Here is a 20,540-nt window from a genome sequence, read left to right as displayed (position 1 = left end):
CACTGTGAAATTTTTTTTCTTCTTCAGAAGGACCACAAATCTGAGCTACTTGGGATCAAGTGTTCTGGTTGAGAGAAAGTCATTAAAATATTTCACTTTTAGAAAATGAAAGGAGTAGGCATTTGGGGATGTTATAAAGATTATCTGAGATTGGGGGGGAAAATACTCCTAACCGGGAGCCAGTCCTACATGTAATAGCAAATTTCATGGTTGACGATGCAACAGGGTTGAGTACAATTAATAGTTCTGAAGCAGCCATTGAATTCTGGGGTAGGCCCTGAACACATAATTAGATTATTAAAAATGGCCTGTCTTAGGCCGACTATTACTAAATTGAAATCCAATTATGGCTCTATGATTTTGCTGAAAAATATTTAGCTGTTTCGCTCGAGTCCTCGTGGAAGATCATTTCCTCTTCGTATCAGAGTTTGCACGTGTCACAATACATTTTCCAAACAAATCTGACCTCAATTATCTCAGAATCAATCTTACATTAGATAAAATATATTTTAATGAGTGTTTTTATGTATAATATCATAATTGTGTCTCTCCATACTTGAGGAATTAAAAGATGACGATAGAGGACTTTGCAGAATATCTGTTTAATGAGAGGCATGCATATTTTAGAAATAACTAAATTGTGCCATCTTCATACACGGAAAGCCGTGGTGCTCAAATATGTGCCTGAGTGTGCCACGAGACAAACTTGGTTCGGCTTTCGGTAATTGGCATTGGAACTGTAATAAAGCAGTTGTTTGCAGAGAGATGGGCTCAGAAATTTCATGCACTCCTGCAGTGTGGATTTAAATGCTAAGTTAAATATTTATGAACCCGAGATTTGTATAATCGATCATTGTATGATTTATACGCCGTAATTATAATTAGGTTGAAAGAGATTTTAAAAAGCCAGTTTCCTGGTAGCCAAGGCCATTAAATAACGCTAAGCTGCCAAAACAAAAATTAGGTGGGAACCCAGCCACCAAGTTCTGAGCGCCTGTCCCCATATTCCGTGTACAATGAGGCACAGCACCTCACCAGCCGTCTCACCTGGGCAACGACTCCTGCATCATCTGCTATCATTTTTCATGCCTTTATTTCCAGTCTAGTTGAACATAAACAAGTAGAAAACTTCAGAGATCCAATGTATAACAAAAGGAAAAGGTGGAGGAGGTTGGAAAGGTTAATTAAAAATGTAATGATCCCATTTGCTGAGACAGCACTATTAATCATTTTGCAGCAGCGAGCATGTGACTTGCACACCACTTATAGGAGGCGTCTAATTTTTTAAGGTATGGATGGGGGTGGTGGGCCACAGTGTGTGCATTACGGAAATGGAAGCTCTAAAGGGTGAGCTTGGGGTGAGTGAGTTCATCAGACTGAAGAATTATTTCCAAATTCACAGGTCTTCAGAATAGTTCAGTCACTGTGAACCCCAGAGAAAACTTGGGCATGGCTTGAGATTTAATGTAGCCATATAAGGTATGAGAAAAACAGGCCGAGGAGGGAATCCATCATTGTGTAACACAATATGCCCGAAACAGTGTATGAATGACAAAATGGGCTCCGAAGAGCCACCGTGTGCGTTTTAAATGTAATTTTTAGCACCCCAGCTGGAAAAGGCCAAGCTCTTGAAGGATCGATTACAAGGGTCACAACCTGTATGATCGGATTTGCCATATGATACACGTGGATATCAGAAGATCAGACCGTATGTGTAAGCTTCCAGAAAAAGCCTGCTCTACTCCTGTGAAGATCTTGGAGCTTTTGCCCGTTTTTTTATTTGCTAGAATAACACGTTAGAGGGATCCTATTAGAAGAAGAACAGTGGTTATGTTAACATGGTAATTAATCAAGTCGGAAAGAAAGAGGAAACCAGTTGTGAATTCAGTTCTGCAGCCCCAAAAAGAAAGGCAGAAAGATATCCGGAAATTGGCAAGCATTCATAAACAACATTCTCTCCCCGTGTCTAGTGAACCTTCTGCTTCATAAACCACATCTTCATGCAAGCCATGCAAATTTTAATATATTTACTGTTTTATTTCGCCTCATAATCTATAGAAATGGATTTCTAGTTGTTTCCATCTGTGTTTCATCCTGAATCATTTTGACTGGTTAGCTGGCTCCAGCATTTGCCAATAAGGGTGGCATTTTCTAAGTGTAAATAATGAGGGGCTATGGCCATGGTGATAGCCTCTTTGATTTGGGACAGTGTGAGGATTGTACTTGGGATAAAGGCAGTTCCTTGCTCCAAAGGAATTCAGAATGTGAAAGCTTCTTCCAGTGCATAATTCATGCCTGACACCTCCACATCTCCCTGTGTTGGAGGGGTCTTTCACATTTGCTCTGCCTGTTGGTCAGGGTTGCGAAAGTTCCAAGGTCCTTGTACACTTTGGAGCTGCAAATAGCTGAGAGGCTAGTGCTTTGGAGTGCTAGGATTTCTTTTCACACCCTGTCCCTGATCGCCAAGTTGTATCCCAAATGCTTGGTGTTATAATCAGAAAAGGCATTTTTTATTAGAACCATCAAATCAAAGAACCTTGAGGCTTGAAGGGACTGTAGATATACCCTCTCACAAATGGGGAAACTGAGGTCCCCTGGGAGAAAGATAACTCGTGCAAAGGCACTCAGATGATTGGACCACATTTAAAATCCCTGACTCCTAATTAATTGTTTTTGTTTTGTTCTCCCTCCCCCCCCCCCCAGCAACACCTGACCCTTTTTATTCCATGGGTCTGGGGGCTGGCTCTCCCGTTGCTATGTGGCAGGTTATACCGACAAATAGGAAATAAGTCACATCAGATGTGATCACAGCCAAAGAGCCTTAGAATGATGATAGAGAAAAGCAATATGTAACCTACAAAGTAACAACGTGGTTCTATCTAACTTTGAAAGGAAAAGTTGGTTCAATGGCTTTCTCCAGAAAACAGTGCTAGGCTGATGCTGGAGAGGAGCTCCTTAGCCTGCACAGCCCACACACATGCGTCCTCCCACAAGAAAAAGGATTTCTAGTAAACAGCCTTCATTCTGAGAATACTTCCCATTCAGGCAGCATCCCAGACATTCTACCAAGTTAAAGAATGAATAACAGCAGATGGAGGGAGAGATTAGAGATGGAGAGGAGGAGGGAAAGCAGCATTTTAGTGCTGAGCTCTAAAATGAGCTGTGGAGAGGATGGCACTCAGAGTTATGGCAAAGCTGTCCGGAAGCCTCCCCACGCGGGCGAGAAGGCGCGTGTGCCCAGACCATAAAACACAGGCGTATGCCTGCTCCTCGGTGCAGTGTGTGAGCTGATGGGGAACTGGGTGTGACTCAAGAGGACTAAACGGAATCATTGTGTATATTTCTTCCTCTGCCCTCAGGTCATCAACGTAGCATTTCTGAGCATGCACGGGGCGGGGGTGGGGGGGGGAAGGGGGGCGGGCAGGGGGGTGTCTATCAAATAGATATGGGGGGGATCAGTCTTCTCACCAAGTGAAACCCAACTCTCCTTTATGTGTCCTGCGATTTACGGAGTGTTTAACCAGGAAAAGAGGTGAAAGAGGGGTGCTAAGAGTTGCTTTCCATATTCTGTGCATGTGATACTTTTTATTTTAATAGGGTATATTTGAATCTGGGTTTTGTTTTGGTTTGGTTTGGGTTTTTTTTGCCGATCTTTTGCTTGAACATTTTCAAACATACAGAAAAGTGGAAAAAATGTTACAGTTGACCTATCTAGATTCTATCAATAAATGAGAATGCAGTTGCTTTGTAAGTATTCATCTATCCATCCTTCTTTCCACCTATCAATTCATCTAAATTTTTTAAATGCAGATATCAATATACTTTCCTACACACTTCAGTATACCTGTCAGTAATCAGTTTTTAATATTTGTTTAGGCTTTTTTTTCCTTTTCAGGGAAAATTTCTGTAAAATTTATGTATATACAAGCTTTAAGGGTACCATTCTCTAGGTTTTGACGCAAACTTCTATCAAGATAGAAGCTGCCATCACTCCAGAAAGTTCTCTCCTGTCCCTTCCCAGCCAATCCTTACCTCTAGCCCCTAGAAGCAACCATTCCTCTGTTTTTCATCATAAATTGTTTGTCTGCTCTAGAACTTCATGTATATAAAATAATTGAGTATGTACTTTTTTTCTTTTTTTAAAATTGTATTTTAGAGAGAGAACCTGCATGCATGAGCTGGGTGGGGGAGGGGCAGAGGTGTGAGAGGGAGAATCTTAAGCAGGCTCCATGCTCAACATGAAGTTTCACGTGGTGATGGATTCCATGACCCTCGGATGGTGATCTGAACCGAAATCAAGAGACGCTCAACTTACTGAGCCACCCAGATGCCCCACTATGCACGTTTCGTGGATGACTTTTTTTTTTTCTTCAACGTAGTAGTGTTGAGATGTATCCATACTATGTGTGTAACAGTAGTTCATCTGTTCTTAATTTCTGAGTGGAATTCCATTGTGCAAATAGACCACAGCCTGTTTAACCATTTTCCTGTTGATGGATACATGAACTGATTTTCCAGTTTTGGCTTATTATCAATATAGTGTTATATTCTTATACAAGTCTTTTTATGGATGTTTATGCTCATTTCTCTTGGATAAATATCTAGAAGTGGAAATGCTGGGTCATAAGGTAGTCATGGGTTTCCTTTTATAAAAAAGCTGCCCAGGGGTACCTGGGTGGCCCAGTCGGTTGGGCGTCCAACTTTGGCTCAAGTTGGGATCTCCACACTTTGTGGGTTCGAGCCCCGTGCTAGGCTCACTGCCATCAGCTCCCACTCCTCTTCGGATCCTCTGTCCCTCTCTCTCTCTGCCCCTCCTCCCCACCGCTCACATGCTCTCTCTCTCAGGAATAAAAAAATAAACATTAAACAAACAAACAGAAAAAGCTGGGACACCTGGGTGGCTCAGTCGGTTAAGCGTCTGACTTCAGCTCAGGTTGAGATCTCAGGGTTCATGAATTCGAGTCCCACCTGGAACTCTGTGCTGACAGCTCAGAGCCTGGAGCCTCCTTCAGATTCTGTGTCTCCCTCTCTCTCTCTGCCCCTACCCCACTAGCGCTCGCTCTCTCTCTCTCTCTCTCTCTCTCTCTCTCTCTCTCAAAAGTAAAAAAATATTAAAAAAAAAAACTATTTAAGAAAAAGCTGCCCAATATTTTCCCAAAGTGGTTGGACCATTTTACACTCTCACTAACAACATATCAGATTCCAATAGCTCTACATCTTCGACAGTATTTGGGTTGTCAGACTTTAATTTTAACCACTGTGGTGGATGTGAAGCAAGTCTCATTGTGGCTTTCACTTGCATTTACTTCCTGCTAACTAATGATGTTGAACGCTTTTCATGTGCTTCTTGGCCGTTCCTTTGTTGTCTTTTGTGATGTGTCTGCTCAAATATTTGGCCCATTTTTCAATTGGTATTTTGTTATTACTATTATTGAGTTTTAGGTATTCTACATATATTTTAGGTACTAATCCATTGTCAGATATGTGTTTTGCAAATATTTCCTAGTCTGTGATTTGTCTATTCGTTTTCTTCATTTATGATCAGTGTCTTTGGAGGAGCTGAAGTTTTTAATTTTGATGAAATCTAACTTACCAATTTCTCTTTCTTTTATCCTATGGCTTTCTGTGGTCCTCTTTAAGAAACCTTCACCTACTTCCAAGATTGTCTTATTTTCTTATAAAAACTTTGTGATTTTAGCTTTTAGGTTTAAGTCTGTGATCCATCTTGTATTAATTTGTACATATGTGGGTTTTGGTGATGTGGGGATTTTGTTGTCATTTTTTATACGGATTTTCAATTATCCTGGTACTGTTTGTTGAAGAGCACTTCTATGTTAGATGTTTTTTAGTGACTGTCAAAAATTAAATAACGGTAGATTTGTGGGTGTATTTCATCTGAGTTCTGTTTTATGTTCCATTGTTTGAATTGTCTATGCCCATACTGTATCACACTGTCTTGATAAGTACAGCTTTGTGGTAAATCTTGAAGTCAGTATAAACTCCTTCAACTCTGTTCTTTTTCAAATTGCTTTGGCTATATTATGGCCCTTTGCATTTCCATATAAATTTTAGAATCCACTTGCCAATGTCAATGCATATTACGATTTGGGGATAACTGTTACCTCAATGATATTGTGTCTTCTTATCCATGAACATGGTATGTATTTCCATTTATTTAGGTCTTCCTTAATTTTCTCAGAAGTGCTTTTTAGTTTTTAACGTAGAGGTCTTGCATGTCTTTTGTGATTCCTTTTTAAGTGCCTTTTTTGAGTTCTTTTATAAGCAGAATTATGTTTTTAAATTTTCTTTCCTAAAATTTTGCTAATAGCTTACCAAAATGCAATTCATTATCATATAGTAAATGTTATCTCCTTTGACATTGATAAATACACTTATTGATTCTAGTAGTTGTTTGTAAATTCTTTACAATTTTCCAAGTCATCTGCAAACAGAAATGTCTTCCTTTCCAATCTCTATCCCTTTTATTTCTTTTCTTTGCTTTATTGCAATGACTAGGGCCTCTAGGACAATGTTGACTACAGGTGGTAAGAATGAAATCCTTCATTAGTTCCTGACGTTTTTTGGGGAAAAGTCAATATTTCACTATTAAATATGATTTTACCTATATGTTTTTCATAGATGCCCTTTATCAGATTAAGAAGGTTCTCCTCTATTCTTAGATTGCTGAGCATTTTTTATTATGGAAGGAGTGCTGAAATATGTTGAATGCTTTTTCTCTGTCCATTGAAATATAATCAGGTTTTCTTCCTGTCCGTTAATATGGTAAATTACATTAACTTTTAAATATTAAATCAGCGTTGCATTTTGGGATAAACTCTAGTTGGTCATGGTTCCTTATGCTTTTAACATAGTGCTAAATGCTATTTACTAAACTTTTTGAATCTCTGTTTATAAGGAATATTAGTCTGTAATTCTCTTCTTTTGTTTTCATCATGTTCTGCTATTTGGGTAAGACTGGCCTCACATATCAAATTGAAAAAAGGGTCCTGGGAATATTCTGCGATTCAGAAACAAAAAGCAAATCACACACTGACCTGTGAGCTGGAAATCGACTCACTGTTGTTGTTGTTGTTTTGTTTATTTGTTCTTTTTTTTCTTTTGCCTCTCTGAATGTGCCAGGTTGTGCATTCTGAAATCTTTCACAGGTTCTGAAATAATGGTAAAGAGATGGTGTTCTGGCAGGGCTATATATCGAGGAAAACAGAATCAGCTGAAAGTGGGTTTGAGTCAATTGCTAAATGAAGTCAAGTTTGAGCAATTGGTTTGGACATAAGATGATTCATTCTGTTCCCACTTTGTACAGAGCTTTTCCTTTGAAATATTGCTTTTCTTTTTGATAACATTAAGAGGAAAAAATTAGTAGTTTATGTAGTTTTAACAACTTTGAAAAGGAAGCTAACATTATTATAATTAAACAGACATACGCTGGATCATTTTTTTTCTTTTAGTTTTCTTAAGATATAATTAACATACAGAACTGTGTAAGTTTGACGTGTATGGCATAATGACTTGACTTACATATATTGTGAAAATATTATCACAAGTGTAGTTAACATCCTTTACCTCACACAGAGACAAAAAAAAAGAGGAAGAATGCCTTTGTGTGTGTGATGAGAACTTTTAGGATTGACTTTCTTAGCAATTTTCAAATATAATATGGAGCATTGTTAACTATAGTCATCGTGTTGTACATTACATACTTAGTACTTATTTATCTTATAACTGGAAGTTTGTAGCTTTTGACTACCTTCATTCAGTTCTCCTTCCCCTGCCTCTGCTAACTACAAAGCTGATCTTTTTTCTTTTTTCCATGAGTTTGGTTTTTGGTGTTTTTGTTTTGTTTTGTTTTGTTTTGTTTGGCGGGGGGATTGGTTTAGATTCCACATAAAAGTGAGATTGTACTACATTTGCCTTTCTCTGTCTGACTTATTTTACTTAACATCCATGTTGTTGCACATAGCAGGATTCCCTTTCTTATAGCTGAATATAATGTTGCAGGAGCGCCTCGGTGGCTCAGTCGGTTGAGCATCTGACTTCAGCTCAGGTCATGATCTCACGGTCTATGAGTTTGAGCCCCACGTTGGGCTCTTTGCTGACAGCTCAGAGCCTGGAGCCTGCTCCGGGTCCTGTGTCTCCTCTCTCTGCACCTCTCCTGCTCACACTCTGTCTGTCTCTCTCTCTCTTTCTCAAAAATAAACAAACATTAAAAAAAAAAATAATGTTGCAGTGAAAATGGGGGTTTAGGTATCTCTTTGATAGTGATTTTATTTCCTTCAGATTTATGCCTAGAAGTGGAATTGCTGTATCATATCGTTCTGTTTTTCATTTTTCAAGAGAAATCCATACTGTCTTTCATAGTGGCTGTACCAATTTATAGTCCTAGTACAATGCACAGGGTTCCCCTTTCTCCACATCCTCACCGCATTTGTTTTTTCTTGTCTCTGTGTTAGCCATTTTAACAGGTGTGAGGAGATACTTCAGTGTGGTTTTGGTTTCCAGTTCCGTAATGATTAGTGAGGTTGAGCACCTTTTCAAGTACCTCTTGGCCTTTGGAATATATTTTTTGGCAAAATGTCTTTTTAGGTTCTTTGCTCATTTCTCATGGAATTATTATTTTTTTTCCTATTGAGTTGTAAGAGTTATTTATATATTTTGGACATTAACCCCTTATCAGATAAATGATCTGCAGATATTTCCTCCCATTTCATAGGCTGCCTCTTCATTGTGTTAATGGTTTCCTTTGCTGTGCGGAAGCTTTTTAGTTTGATGTCCTACTTGTTTGTTTTTTATGTTGTTCCTTCTATCATGTCCAAAAATTCATTGTCAAGGCCCCTGTCAAGGAGCTTCCAGGTCAATTTTTCTAAAACTTATGTATAATACAGGCTACTTTAAGAGAGGAATAAGTGGTCTGGACCTCATGTGTTGCGTTTTATTATTTTTATTATAATTTTATTTGACACTCAGGAAGAAAGAACTATAAACTTTTATTTTTTTAATTTTACACAACTATAAAAACAGCACACATGTTAAATATGAACAGAACTTTGAAAACAATGAAATGCTAAGTTAATAACATTAATTTAATGTAAGGGGTACTAGTTTTGTGGAAACTAAATTGGTTCTTACAATTGGAACATAGTTCTCTGTTTCAGCATGACTGCTTTGGAGGATAGCAGGCCTGGGTTCCTAGGTGTCCTGTGATGACTTAATTGTTCTGCCATTTTCTTCCACTTGAACTTACATGAACCGTTTGTTCATATATCACTGGCTACGTCATTTCAGTATTAAGTACACCTCTGCGCCTCTATTCTTTTTAGCTAGAGATCACAAAGCACCATGCAATGCCAAGGCAAGTGGAAATGCAGGTGGTAAAATTATGTACCAATATCTAGCCTTAAGGGCCTAACCCGGAATACCCAGAATTTGGTCATATCAGTTTATTTTAGATTATCACTAAGAATGCGTCATTTAGAAATCTCCTGTGCAACTCTAGACCTTCAAGAATATGAATCACTGTTGCTGATGGGCCCAACAGCACGACATTAAAAGTCTGAAAAGCGGAAAAGGCTGGAAGTGTTACCGAGGCCTGTAGGCCCTGGTGATCCTGTCAGAGCACGTGGTGAATATTTCATTTCTTGAGTCCTGAGGAGTTAGCGTGTGAAAACAGGGGAGCCAGAGGGAAGCCGGTCTGGGAAGGTCAGGATGGAGAAAATGCACCAGGTGTGCTTGCTAAACCAGGGATGTATGTGCAGCCGCTGGCTTCTTGTGCTGCTCGCCCGACATGGGCTGGATGTCTTGTTTATTGCCTTTCACAGTAAATTTTTGGATTCAGGTGTCGTAGCAGAGACGTGAACCTGAGGCATAATAGGGTTCTGCCTGGTGGTGCCACCGTATCATTTTGTGATTTCGGACTTTTGCGTCCAGGGATTTCTTAAAGCAAGACCCATCGTCAGTAAAACAGGAAGTGTTTTTCTTTCCCTGAAATGTTAGACTTGCCTTGTGTGCCGTGTCCCGGTTTACATTTAAAAAAAAAAAACACATTGTAGTGAGAACGTTTACCATGAGATTTACCCTCTTAACACGCTGACCCTCGTAACTATAATACAGCACTGCCAACTGTAGGCACGAGGCCGCCCTGCGGATTTTTAGAACTTACTCGTATCGAAGACTTGATGCCCCTTGAATAACAACTCCCCGTTTCCCCCTCCTCCAGCCCCTGGCCACTACCATCGTACTGTCTGTTTCTCTGAGCCTGAGTGTTTTAGAAACCTTGTAAGTGGAATCATGCAACGGTTGTCCTGCTGTGACTGGCTTATTTCACTTAGGATAATGTCCTCAGGGTTCATCCCTGTTGCCACCTAAGGCAGGATTTCCTTCTTTGTGTAAGGTTGAATAACATTCCATGTGCCCTTTGGACGTGTACTAAATGCACCACTCTGTCTTTTAGACCCACCCAACCCAACGGACCCCTTCTCCTCTCTTGTCAGTTCTCTGACCTCTTGTAATTTCCCAAATGCCTTCATGGCTCCCATCAACTGGGGCACAAAGAGAATGAAGGGGGAACGCAAGCAGGGGCTGAATAAGGCCTGAGCAGGAACTTGCTGGAGGAGGGGCAGGGGTCAGGGCTCCCACAACCAGCTTCATTTCCTTTGTCTACTCATCTTTTGACTTGTCCATTGGGCCTGGCCCTGCCAGTCCACCTGGCTACTGCAGTGGGCCTGGCCTCCCCCGTGCTCTCTGTCCAGGCCGCACCGTGGGCAGCTTGGCAGTGGACAGCTCTGTTTTCTCTGAGCATGAGCAGAAAGGGTTTGGGCAGAAGGCAACGTATGTTTTGTGAGATTCCCAAAGCCTATGTTTGGAAGCCCATTGAAATTCCATCCAGAATACTAGCTGAATTTTTCTAATCTGCAGCCTCAAGACCCGTAGATCCCACATTTTGTGTGTGGCAAGTTAAGTGGTAATTGAGGTTTGCAAATTTTCACGTAATTTGTTCTGGTTTTCTTCCAATGGCCTGTGAGCTAGAACTTAAATACAACCTCGTCGTAGCCGCTTCTTCCTGTTTAGGGAGCTGGCATAATATTTTGTCTTCTAGGCTCAAATAACCATGTAATTACTCTGTAATCATATAGTAATTAGCATGTACTATATGCATTTATTACATAATTATATTCCTGGAGGAATTGCATGGCAATTATACTTACATTCAGCATATCATTTTATATACTGCATAATGAACAAGTATATAATTTGTTGCTTTTTTCTTTTCTCCTAATTTCAGTTTACCGACCAGGAGCTGGAAACTTATTCTCCTGTTGCCTTGTTTACACGTAGTCAGGCAGGTGCCTAAGCAACCTTCCCTCGTTTGGCCTCGCTCCGTACCGCCTAATTATGCATCTGAGGGAGCACTAGGGACCTGTGGGCTGCCCTGGGTCCCCAGCCTTGGCACACCTTCTATTTTCTCCTTGTCGTGAACTCATTACCTATTCGCTTCCAAACACAGAGTTGATCAGAGCTCGCCGCAGCGCCAGGGAAGAGGCTGGATCTCGGTGAAGACAGGCGGTGTAAGTGGCCAGGCGCCCGGCACTGCGATCACACCTGCCTTTCTCTCCTTTGCAGTGGAGCACGTTCCCAAAGGGAACAACTGCCTGGACGCCGCCAAGGCCTGTAACCTCGACGACACCTGTAAGAAGTACAGGTCCGCGTACATCACCCCGTGCACCACCAGCATGTCCAACGAGGTCTGCAACCGGCGCAAGTGCCACAAGGCCCTGCGGCAGTTCTTCGACAAGGTTCCGGCCAAGCACAGCTACGGAATGCTCTTCTGCTCCTGCCGGGACATCGCGTGCACGGAGCGGAGGCGGCAGACCATCGTGCCCGTGTGCTCCTACGAGGAGAGGGAGAAACCCAACTGCCTGACTTTGCAGGACTCGTGCAAGACGAATTACATCTGCAGGTAAGCGGGCTCCGGCAGCCGGGTGATTAACGAGCCGGCGAGGAGAACCTTTGTGGCGGCTTCGGTGGCCAAGCTCCTCCTGTTTTCTGAGTTTCAGAAACGGGAGGGGGGATGGGTGAGGCTGAGGGGAGGGCAGGCGGTGGACCGGATTGGCCAGAAACTGACCTCTGCGTTGACACAGGGTTTTTCAGAAGCTGGTCAGGAAGGTTCCTCTCGTTAACCTGGGGAAAGCTTTGAGAGGTGCTTAGTAAGCACAGAGGGTCACCTGAGGCCAGGTGACTTAAAGGCTTGTGCTGGCTCAGCAAAGTTCTGAGCTGCTTCCAAGGATCTTAACGGGTTAATTGGGTCAGGGGAGGGGTGGGCTGCAGATATGGGGGCTCTAGACTGTCAAGGTCTGAAATCTGGGAGAGACCAGTGAGAGGCACTGTGTCCAGCCCTGAAGAGAACTTCCAGAATGCCTGGGTCTGTTCTGGGCCGTTGCATCATCCCTGCGGCTAAGAAAAGCGGGCACCCTCTTGTTCGGTCATGCTTCTGGATCTCAACCCGCATCAGAACCCTCTGCTAAGCCCTGCCTTGTTGCTGAAAACAGTACCTTCCTTTTCCTTTTTGGCCACATCGTTCATTTATTTTAATGTCTGAAGGAATCCACGAACACATTCTCCGTGTTAAAAAAAAATAACAAGGAATAAAGAATTAGGTAGCTGCCCCCTCCCCTCTGCTCCCACTTGCCCTCAGCTGCCACTGTCAACAATTCGATGTGTGTCCTTCTAGAACTTAGGGTTGCATTCAGTTGCTGATGGATGCAGGCAGATTTTGATAAGCAGAGACCTGAGTCTTTGCAGCCTGAGGCGATGATAGTGTTGCCTGCAGACGTGCAGGCTGGATCCCGGGCTGGAGGTGCGGACGGGGCGTCATTTTGACGACAGGTTCAGTGTATCCCCAGGGTAGAGCCAGGAGCCTCCAAACACCATCTCTGACAAAATCCTGTGCACTCAACAAATGTTCACAGGTGGGCAAGGAGATGAGAGTGTGACTGTGTACTTGTTTTCTTATAGGCTCTCCATAGAGCAGAGAGCAACGGTGGAGGCGGGGGGGATGTCATATTTTGAAGATACTGGTGAGCTGAGTTTCTGGCCAGTTTTATTCTGATAGAATGACAGCCCATTCTTCGCTTAAACTAGTTCCAATAGTGACCAAAGACAATTAAAAATCCTCATTATCTGCAGGATTCCTCCCATGCTGAAGGTTTTTCTGGAAGTAATGTCTTCCCACTTGTTGTTGTTATTGTTGGGAGCAGGTGATTTACCGTGTGGGAAGAATGTAGGTGACCCTTTGTGCCCTGGGATGAGCCAGGTGCTCCCACAGTGCACTTCTCCAAGGACTCTCTCACTCTGAGGCCTCAGCTCCCCTGAGATTTTCTTAGCTATCAGCTAGAAGCAGGGACACATTTTGCTAGAAGGAAGGGGCAGAGCCTGTGTCCAGCCATAACCTGGGGAAGCTGGTCAGCCAGGGAGTAGAAGACCTCCCTGCAGGAGATGAATGTAGCTGAGGAGCAAGGCACAGGGAAGAAGCTGTAAGAGCTGGTTGGGAGAGAGCAGAGATTAATTTTTTTTTAAGTTTATTTATTTATTTTGAGAGAGAGAGAGAAAGACGGAATGTGAGTGGGGGAGAGTCAGATCGAGAGAGAGAAAAAGCAGGCATGTCAGCATGGAGCCTGACGTGGGGCTCGAACCCAGAACTGTGAGATCATGACCTGAGCTGAAACCAAGAGTTGGACTCTTAACCGACTGAGCCACCCAGGCGCCCCAGGAGCAGAGATTCTGAACTGCCCTCCTGCGAAGACTCCCAGATCTGAAACTCAAGTTCCTGTGCCCCCTTTAGTCTTCAAACAGAAGAGATCCTTCTTCTGGGTGCTGGACTTGGCTGAAAGCCAGCCAGCTACAGCTCCTCCCTGTCTCTACAGTAGATGTTACTGGTGTTCTCTGATGGGTCCAAGCCAGGTGGCCTCAAGACAGGAAGCTGTATGGGGAGGGCGCGGAGCTGTGGGCGAGCCCAGCGAGCCGTGGCCGGGAGGTGGGAGAGGCGGGTGATGATGGAGACTTCCCTTATCATTGTGAGGTTTGTCTGGCAAGCTCCGCAGGAGATCTGTGACCTCTCCTGCACAGGCTGAGAGCCCATCCTCAGCCCATTGCCTGGCCTGCTCTTCTCAATGTAGAGAATCCTTGGAGAGCTGGTGTGAATTACCCAAGTGGGATTGCTTTTCTGCTGAGCTGTAGTGAGAAATAGCTGGAAATTTGGGAACTTGGGGCGTTCTGGGGGAGATGGCAGAAGGAACGTGCAGAGAGCAGGGGTCTCAGACTGATCTACTGAGAAAGTTCCAGGAATTATTTGTGTTTTGAGACAGCCTCAGCAGCAGAGAGTGGCCTCAGCGGAATGGGGCAGAAATGTACGGGGGGAACAGCGGGGACAGTCCTGCCTAATAACTGACGGTGCCCCGTCACACCAAGGTGGGGGGTGCAGTGACCGCGGCTGCCATGCAGTGGGGCGGTGGCCTGAATAACTGAAGGCTCTTTGGAAATCCAGATGCCGGATGACCCAGGGGCCCTACCAAGTGAAATTTGTCTCAGTGGGAACTGATGGGCTTTGTAGCCTGTCTTGAGTCTTTCCTGGGAAGGTGAATCAGCAACTTCCCCGGTGGTACCCATCGCTAAGTTATTTAGCCTATAATTTCTTTCCAGAGCCTCGACTTCTTACTGAGGACTACCTCCTCCCTGTCAGATGTGGTAAATGTAATTTAAGCTGCTGGGGAGACTAGGGGTGTTTTCTTTCATCAGATTTTATTAATCTTGTCTTTAATTTATGCCTTCTTTCGGTCTCTCCTCCGTCCGTCCTGATGAGGCCCTTGTAGTTACTACTGCCCAGAGCAGCAGCTGGTACTCCCAGGAGCTGGGGCTGCCTCGGGGTTTCGCGTTACAGGTACCCTGACCCTTACCCACTCAGAGAGAGGGAGGCACCGCGGATAGGCTAACTTAAGACCTCCTTGAAGTATTCCCAAAGGAAAGGGACAGCGAGAGGAGAAATTGCTTCCTAAAAACAGTTTTCTTTGAAAGCTCACACTTTTCAAATGCTCCGTTTCCATCTCTACATCGGCGGCTGTCAGAGCTGCTCCGGATCATTAAAACTCCCCTGCACTTAATAGTTTCCAACTCGAGGCACACGGGCTCCTTCCGCCCGGGTCCAGCGGTGCCTCTGCACAAAACCCGTCTCTCTCCTGCCCTGTGCCTTCAAACAGACGAGTCGCAACTTGAGCCTTCCCTTTTGACTCTTTTCTTTTTTTTCCTTTCCCTTTTAGAGAAGCTGACCGGTTCCTTTCCTCTTGGGGTGGTTGGGGCCTCCAAGCTTGTCTACAGAAAAGCAAACGCAGAGGTATTATGAGGAGGGCGTGATGAAAGTTAAAAGGCTCACCTTCTTCCCCTGAAGCACATTGCCTCCCTTGCCAGTTGACCCTCTGATTCCTTTCCTTGGTACCTGGAAAGCCAGGAAAAGAGGGAGCTTAAGGCTACTGAGCAGCTCACCGCCTGTGGCTCTCGGTGCTGCCTCGTGGTGTCGCTGTTGAGAAAGACCTGGAGGAGGCTGGGTGGTTTGGTGGCTGTGCCCTTCTTGGGCCATTCTGCACAAGCCATAAAGGTGCTGCGTCCTGGGACACCAGGGGAACTTTGTTCCTACTCAGTATATAACCAGTTTCCCAAAGCATTGACATTGTGCCCTGGGGGTGGGGCCCTAACAGGTTCCAGCCAGAGCCAGCCCACCGAGTTAAACATGTTGTATCTGAGACTTTTCGCTTCACCGGAAGTATGTTTGGAAGTGAATGTTGCATTCCTTCTTTCCTCCCTTCCTCCCTTCCTCCCTCCCTTCCTCCCTCTCTTCCTGCCTCCCTTCCTCCCTTCCTCCCTGGCTGCGAGATCTAGTACCGTTGTCTGTAGGCACAGTGTGCTATAGCAGATCTCTAAAACTCATTCATCTCGTGTAACTGAAATTTATACATAACTGATTAGCAGCATCCTGCTTCCCCCCCCCCCCCCATCTCTCAGCACCCGTAATTCTGTTCTTTGCTTCCATGCGTTTGATGATTTTAGGTACCTCGTATAAGAGATATCATGCAGTATGTGTCCTTCTGTGACTGGCTTATTTCGCTTAGCATAAATTCCTCCAGGTTCATCTATGTTGTCACGCATTGTGGAAGCTCCTTCTTTTTAAGGTGAAATAGTGGTTGGTCAAGGATATCTCATTCCTTCCAGAAAGATTCTGATAATGCTGAAGCTCAGAAGAGAGGGTATCAGGGCCTCCGAGCCCTCTGATCCCAAGGATTTCGTGGGGCCCGGCAGGAGATCTGTTCACTCCCCTGGGACCCTGGCTCTGTGCCCCCATAGTTTCCAGGAGTGGTGGCTTTGATCAAGTCACCAGGTATATGGTTCTGTCTTTCCCCAGGGACTGAGGATTCTATAATTATGTCCTGGAGGCCTGGTTTTTGTTTTGTTTGTTTTTTGCAGAATCAGGAAGGCCTCTCAGGTACAGTTCCAGAGGAACAGCATATGTAATTTTCAAAATACTGCCCTAGCCAGCACCACTTTTTCACCCTGGGGCTGACTGTGTTATACTTCGAGGAGATGTGTTGTTGTTAATCTATTAACTGGACAACCGGAGAACACATCACAAAACCACGCAGCAGATTTCTGCTCCAGTAGCTTACTTGGGCTGACAGTGTTAGTGCACCTTTAAAAGGTGAGGAGTGTTTCATTTGCCTGGAATCAGATCTCCTTCCCACCACACACCGTGGTTCTCAGAAATCAAGGACATCCTCCACTGCTTCGGCTGCATTCCCGAGTTGAAAACTGGATTCTGTATTACTGTATCTGGGCTTGTCTTGACATGCGGCAAACACAGGAGAAAATGGCTCAAAGGATAATTAATGCCTAAAACTAGATGGGTAGATTAATTTGGTACTTAATTTTATTTTACGCTGATTCATTCACAAATGGAAATCAGCAATTAGACAATGCAAACTTTTGAACCATGGAAAGAAAGGTTCGGGAATATGAGAAAATACAAGTAAAACATTTTCCAGTTCATTTGAGCAGTTTTTACTTCAAATGATTACATGGGTGTCTTTAGCAATGCATTCGGAGTGCCGAACGGCTAGGTTTTTAATGTGCCCCCACCTGCTCGAGCAGCCTGCCGCCCAGCCTGTGTGCTGGGAGCCCCCTGGACCCTTGAGGGGGAGCTCCTGTGTGCAGGCAGCAGATTGATCAGGATCCTGAGAAGAGCAAGGATGTCCTCCAAAATCCGCTGCCACATTCTTTGACCCCAGCTTCCTGTTGGGTCTTCCAGGCCCCCACCACCCCCAGCCTGTGCACTGAGGAAGCCAGTGGCCGTTCAGCACCAGCTAAGCCTCATCCGGGCCTCACCATCGTCTGGGCTCACAGGGGCAACCCGAGCTGTGAATCAGGCGAGAGCCTGCTACAACTTGCTCTATCTTGTCACCTCGTATCTCTTTCCTTATCTCTCTTTTGGCAGAGGCCGGTGTGGAGCCATTTGTCTGCCACTGCTGGAGCCTGTCGCTAAAAAATGCCTGTCTAGATTTACATCCCATTCTCTGTCTCTCCAGCCAGCCCCTTCCCTGTGCCTGCCCAAAGCTCGGAGTCCCTGCTTCAGTTCCTTTGCTCCTTCCTTCACCTGCCCACGTCCTCACCAGACTCACTTTTGCCATTCTTGGCCCCGAGACAGAAAGAATCACAGACTCCTTTCTTTATATTTGCACATTCTGTCAGTTATTAGATACATGTGGACACATGGAGTCTTGGCATCAGAACCGTCTTTTACCATCTTTGAATTCGTGAAAGTGAGTAGAAGAGAGATGGAATGCAGTCTGCCCAGGAAGCCCAAAGAAAGAGCCCCCTATTTCTTTGGGGAAGGAGGTGTCATCGCGGAGGGTCTCAGGAGCCAAGGGCATCATGGGAGAGAAGCAGGGAAAGTCAAGCAGAAGGAAGGCCCTGGGTTTGGGGATGATACAGTGATAGAGGTGGGAGGTATGGGCCTGGAGACTCTCCTGGAGGGAGAAAAATCAGTGTGATATAAAGGCAAGGGGTTGGGAACCTCCAGTGCCATGTTGAAGTATTGACTTTGTCCATCGAAGCTTTATGAGGGGAGAGAAACATGGGCAGCTGAGCCTCAAAGGGCTTCTGGGTTGTAGGGTGGAGGAGAATCAGCTTGGGAAGAGTCCAGGGAGCAGGTGGGAGATTCTTGGGGTGGACTGGAGGAGAGGTGACCAAGAGAACAGAATGATAGTTGGAAAACTTGAGGCACCATGGAAGGGAGGACTTGAGGATTTGCTGAGCACCTGGCATAGACAGAGGCTAATGTGGGTCTCTGCAACCTGGTGGCCTGGCAGATGATGGTGCTAGTAGCCAGGATGGGGAACAGAAGAAGGAGGGATGGACTTGTCTCTTGAGTTAGAGGTTGGGGAAGAAGACCATGAATGGTTTGGGCCATGCTGTGTTTGACACTTTCATGACTCTTTCGGTCCATGAGAGAAACCTAACTTAAGCTTCTAGGGCATTAACTCATAGGACTGGGAAGGCAGGGTCATTGAACACGACCAGAACGGAGGGCACCGTGTCACTAGCACTGCACTGTTACCTCGCTGCTCCCTCGGCCTGCATTTTTCTCCTGTCCTGTTTCTCCACGAGTGCTGCCACCCGCGAGTCCAGGCACATATCCTATAATCTCATAGTTAAAGACAGACAGATGCTTCCCCACTGCAACCTGTTAGAAAAATTCCATTTAAGGACTTTGATTGGCCTTGGTTGTGGCATGTGCCCATCCCTGGCCCAGCCGCTGAGGTGAGAGGGGATGTATACTTTGACCCACTGGAAGCCACGGTCAGCAGAGTCTACTACTAGAGGCAGGGAAGGAGTGGCTAAGCTCAGAAGAAACCACATGGGGTCTGCAGTGCACAAGGATGTCTGTGTTCTGCATGGAGATGAAAGGTTCCTACAGCCAGGCACTTAGAGGTAAAGGCACAGTCCTTTCAGTGGCCCCAAAGTCCCACAGGAACTGTCCCTTTGCCCTTGTCTTTCTGGCCTCTTCTCCAGCTATCCTGTCTTGGATGTCTCTGCTTCCTTGAATGCACCAGGCAGGTCCCGCCCCTAGACCTTTGTTCTAGCTGTTCCCTCTGCTATAACCACTCTTTCTCCAGATGCTCCCAAACTCCCACACCTCCAACTCTCCTTAAATCTCATTTTAATGAGGCTTGCACCACCTCCTATTTAATGCTGTGTGTCCCCTGCACATTCCCAACCTTATTTTGCTCTCCTTTTTCAAAGCACTGATCACCTTCTAACACATTATGCAGTTTACTTATTTGTTTTGATTATTGTTTTCCTCTTCACTGTTTTCCACTTCATTGTTTTCCACTTCAACTGTGGATAGAAGTTCCACAGTTAGGATAGATCTATGATACATCCTAAGTGCCCAAAACTGTGCCCAGGAAAATACCCTGTTCTTACTAAATGTTTGCTGGATAGGTAAATGAATGGATACATTTAAAACATGAATGGGTCTCAGACAAGGGGCTAGGAGTAGATTTTAGAATGATCAACACAGAGGTTGTTGAAGATACATCATAGGATTTATTTCCCAGGGAAAGGTGGTGAAAAGAGAAATAGAAAATAGACCAAAGACTGAACCTTACGAACACAAGGTTTATGGTAAACATGTCTAAAGAGACGTTATAGAGATTAGAAGTTAGAGAGTTGGAAAACCAAGCAAAGTCCTCTGCAAATCTGAGGGAAAACAGAATTTTAGGAAGAAAAGTGTGGTGAGCATGGGTGTCAGTCACTTGGAGGCAAAAGGAGTAGAACTCAGAGTAACACTGGTTTGAACACAGGAAATCTGTCCATACACCCAACCACTGTTTGTCCATCCATCCATCCATCCATCCACCCACCCACCTATCTGTCCATCCATCCATGCGTCTACCCACCTGTCTCTCTATCAACCCACCTGTCTATCCATCCATCCACCCACCTGTCTGACCATCCATCCATCCATCCATCCATGCATTTGCCCATCCATCCACCCACTCTCTGTCCATTTATCCGTTCATCCATCTGTGCATCCACCCACCCATCTGTGCCTCCATGCATCCACCCACCCATCTGTCCGTCCATCCATCCATCCATCCATCCATCCATCCATCCAACTGGCCAGCAGTTATTGTGCTGGGAGTGAAAACCCAGCTTCTCACCTATAGTGCAGCAAGGAAGGCAGGCACACATCCAGTCATTACAGGCTGGCATGGTAGTCTGTGGCCAGGAAGATAGAAAGTGCTACGGGAGAACAGAGTGAGAACAAAGGTGAGAACAGCTCACTCAGAGTGGTGGGTCAGTACAGCTTCCTAGAGGAGCTGCCATCTGGGCTGGAAGGATGTGCAGCCTGGGAGAGAGGAGCGTGGCACTGATGGGACAGGGGCCCAGGCCCGTGGGTGTGAGGAAGGTGCGATGTAAGC

The 20,540-nt window shown here is 44.8% G+C and overlaps 1 protein-coding gene across 5 annotated transcripts in view; it reads left to right on the top strand.

The window, feature by feature from the left end:
* Nucleotides 1-20,540, top strand: part of GFRA1 (GDNF family receptor alpha 1) — a 210,398-nt gene that overhangs the window by 134,912 nt on the left and 54,946 nt on the right. For all 5 annotated transcript variants that reach the window (XM_019459547.2, XM_019459550.2, XM_019459546.2 and 2 more), the window contains one exon: nt 11,638-11,974. In XM_019459547.2, coding sequence (XP_019315092.1) covers nt 11,638-11,974 — 337 coding nt within the window. The remainder of the gene's footprint in view (nt 1-11,637; nt 11,975-20,540) is intronic.

Source organism: Panthera pardus, unplaced genomic scaffold (assembly GCF_024362965.1).
Source record: "Panthera pardus isolate Hobbes unplaced genomic scaffold, ASM2436296v1 HiC_scaffold_22, whole genome shotgun sequence".
Taxonomy (NCBI): Eukaryota; Metazoa; Chordata; class Mammalia; order Carnivora; family Felidae; genus Panthera; species Panthera pardus.
Note: the sequence above shows the minus strand (reverse complement) of the source record. Positions and strands in the feature narration are given on the sequence as shown.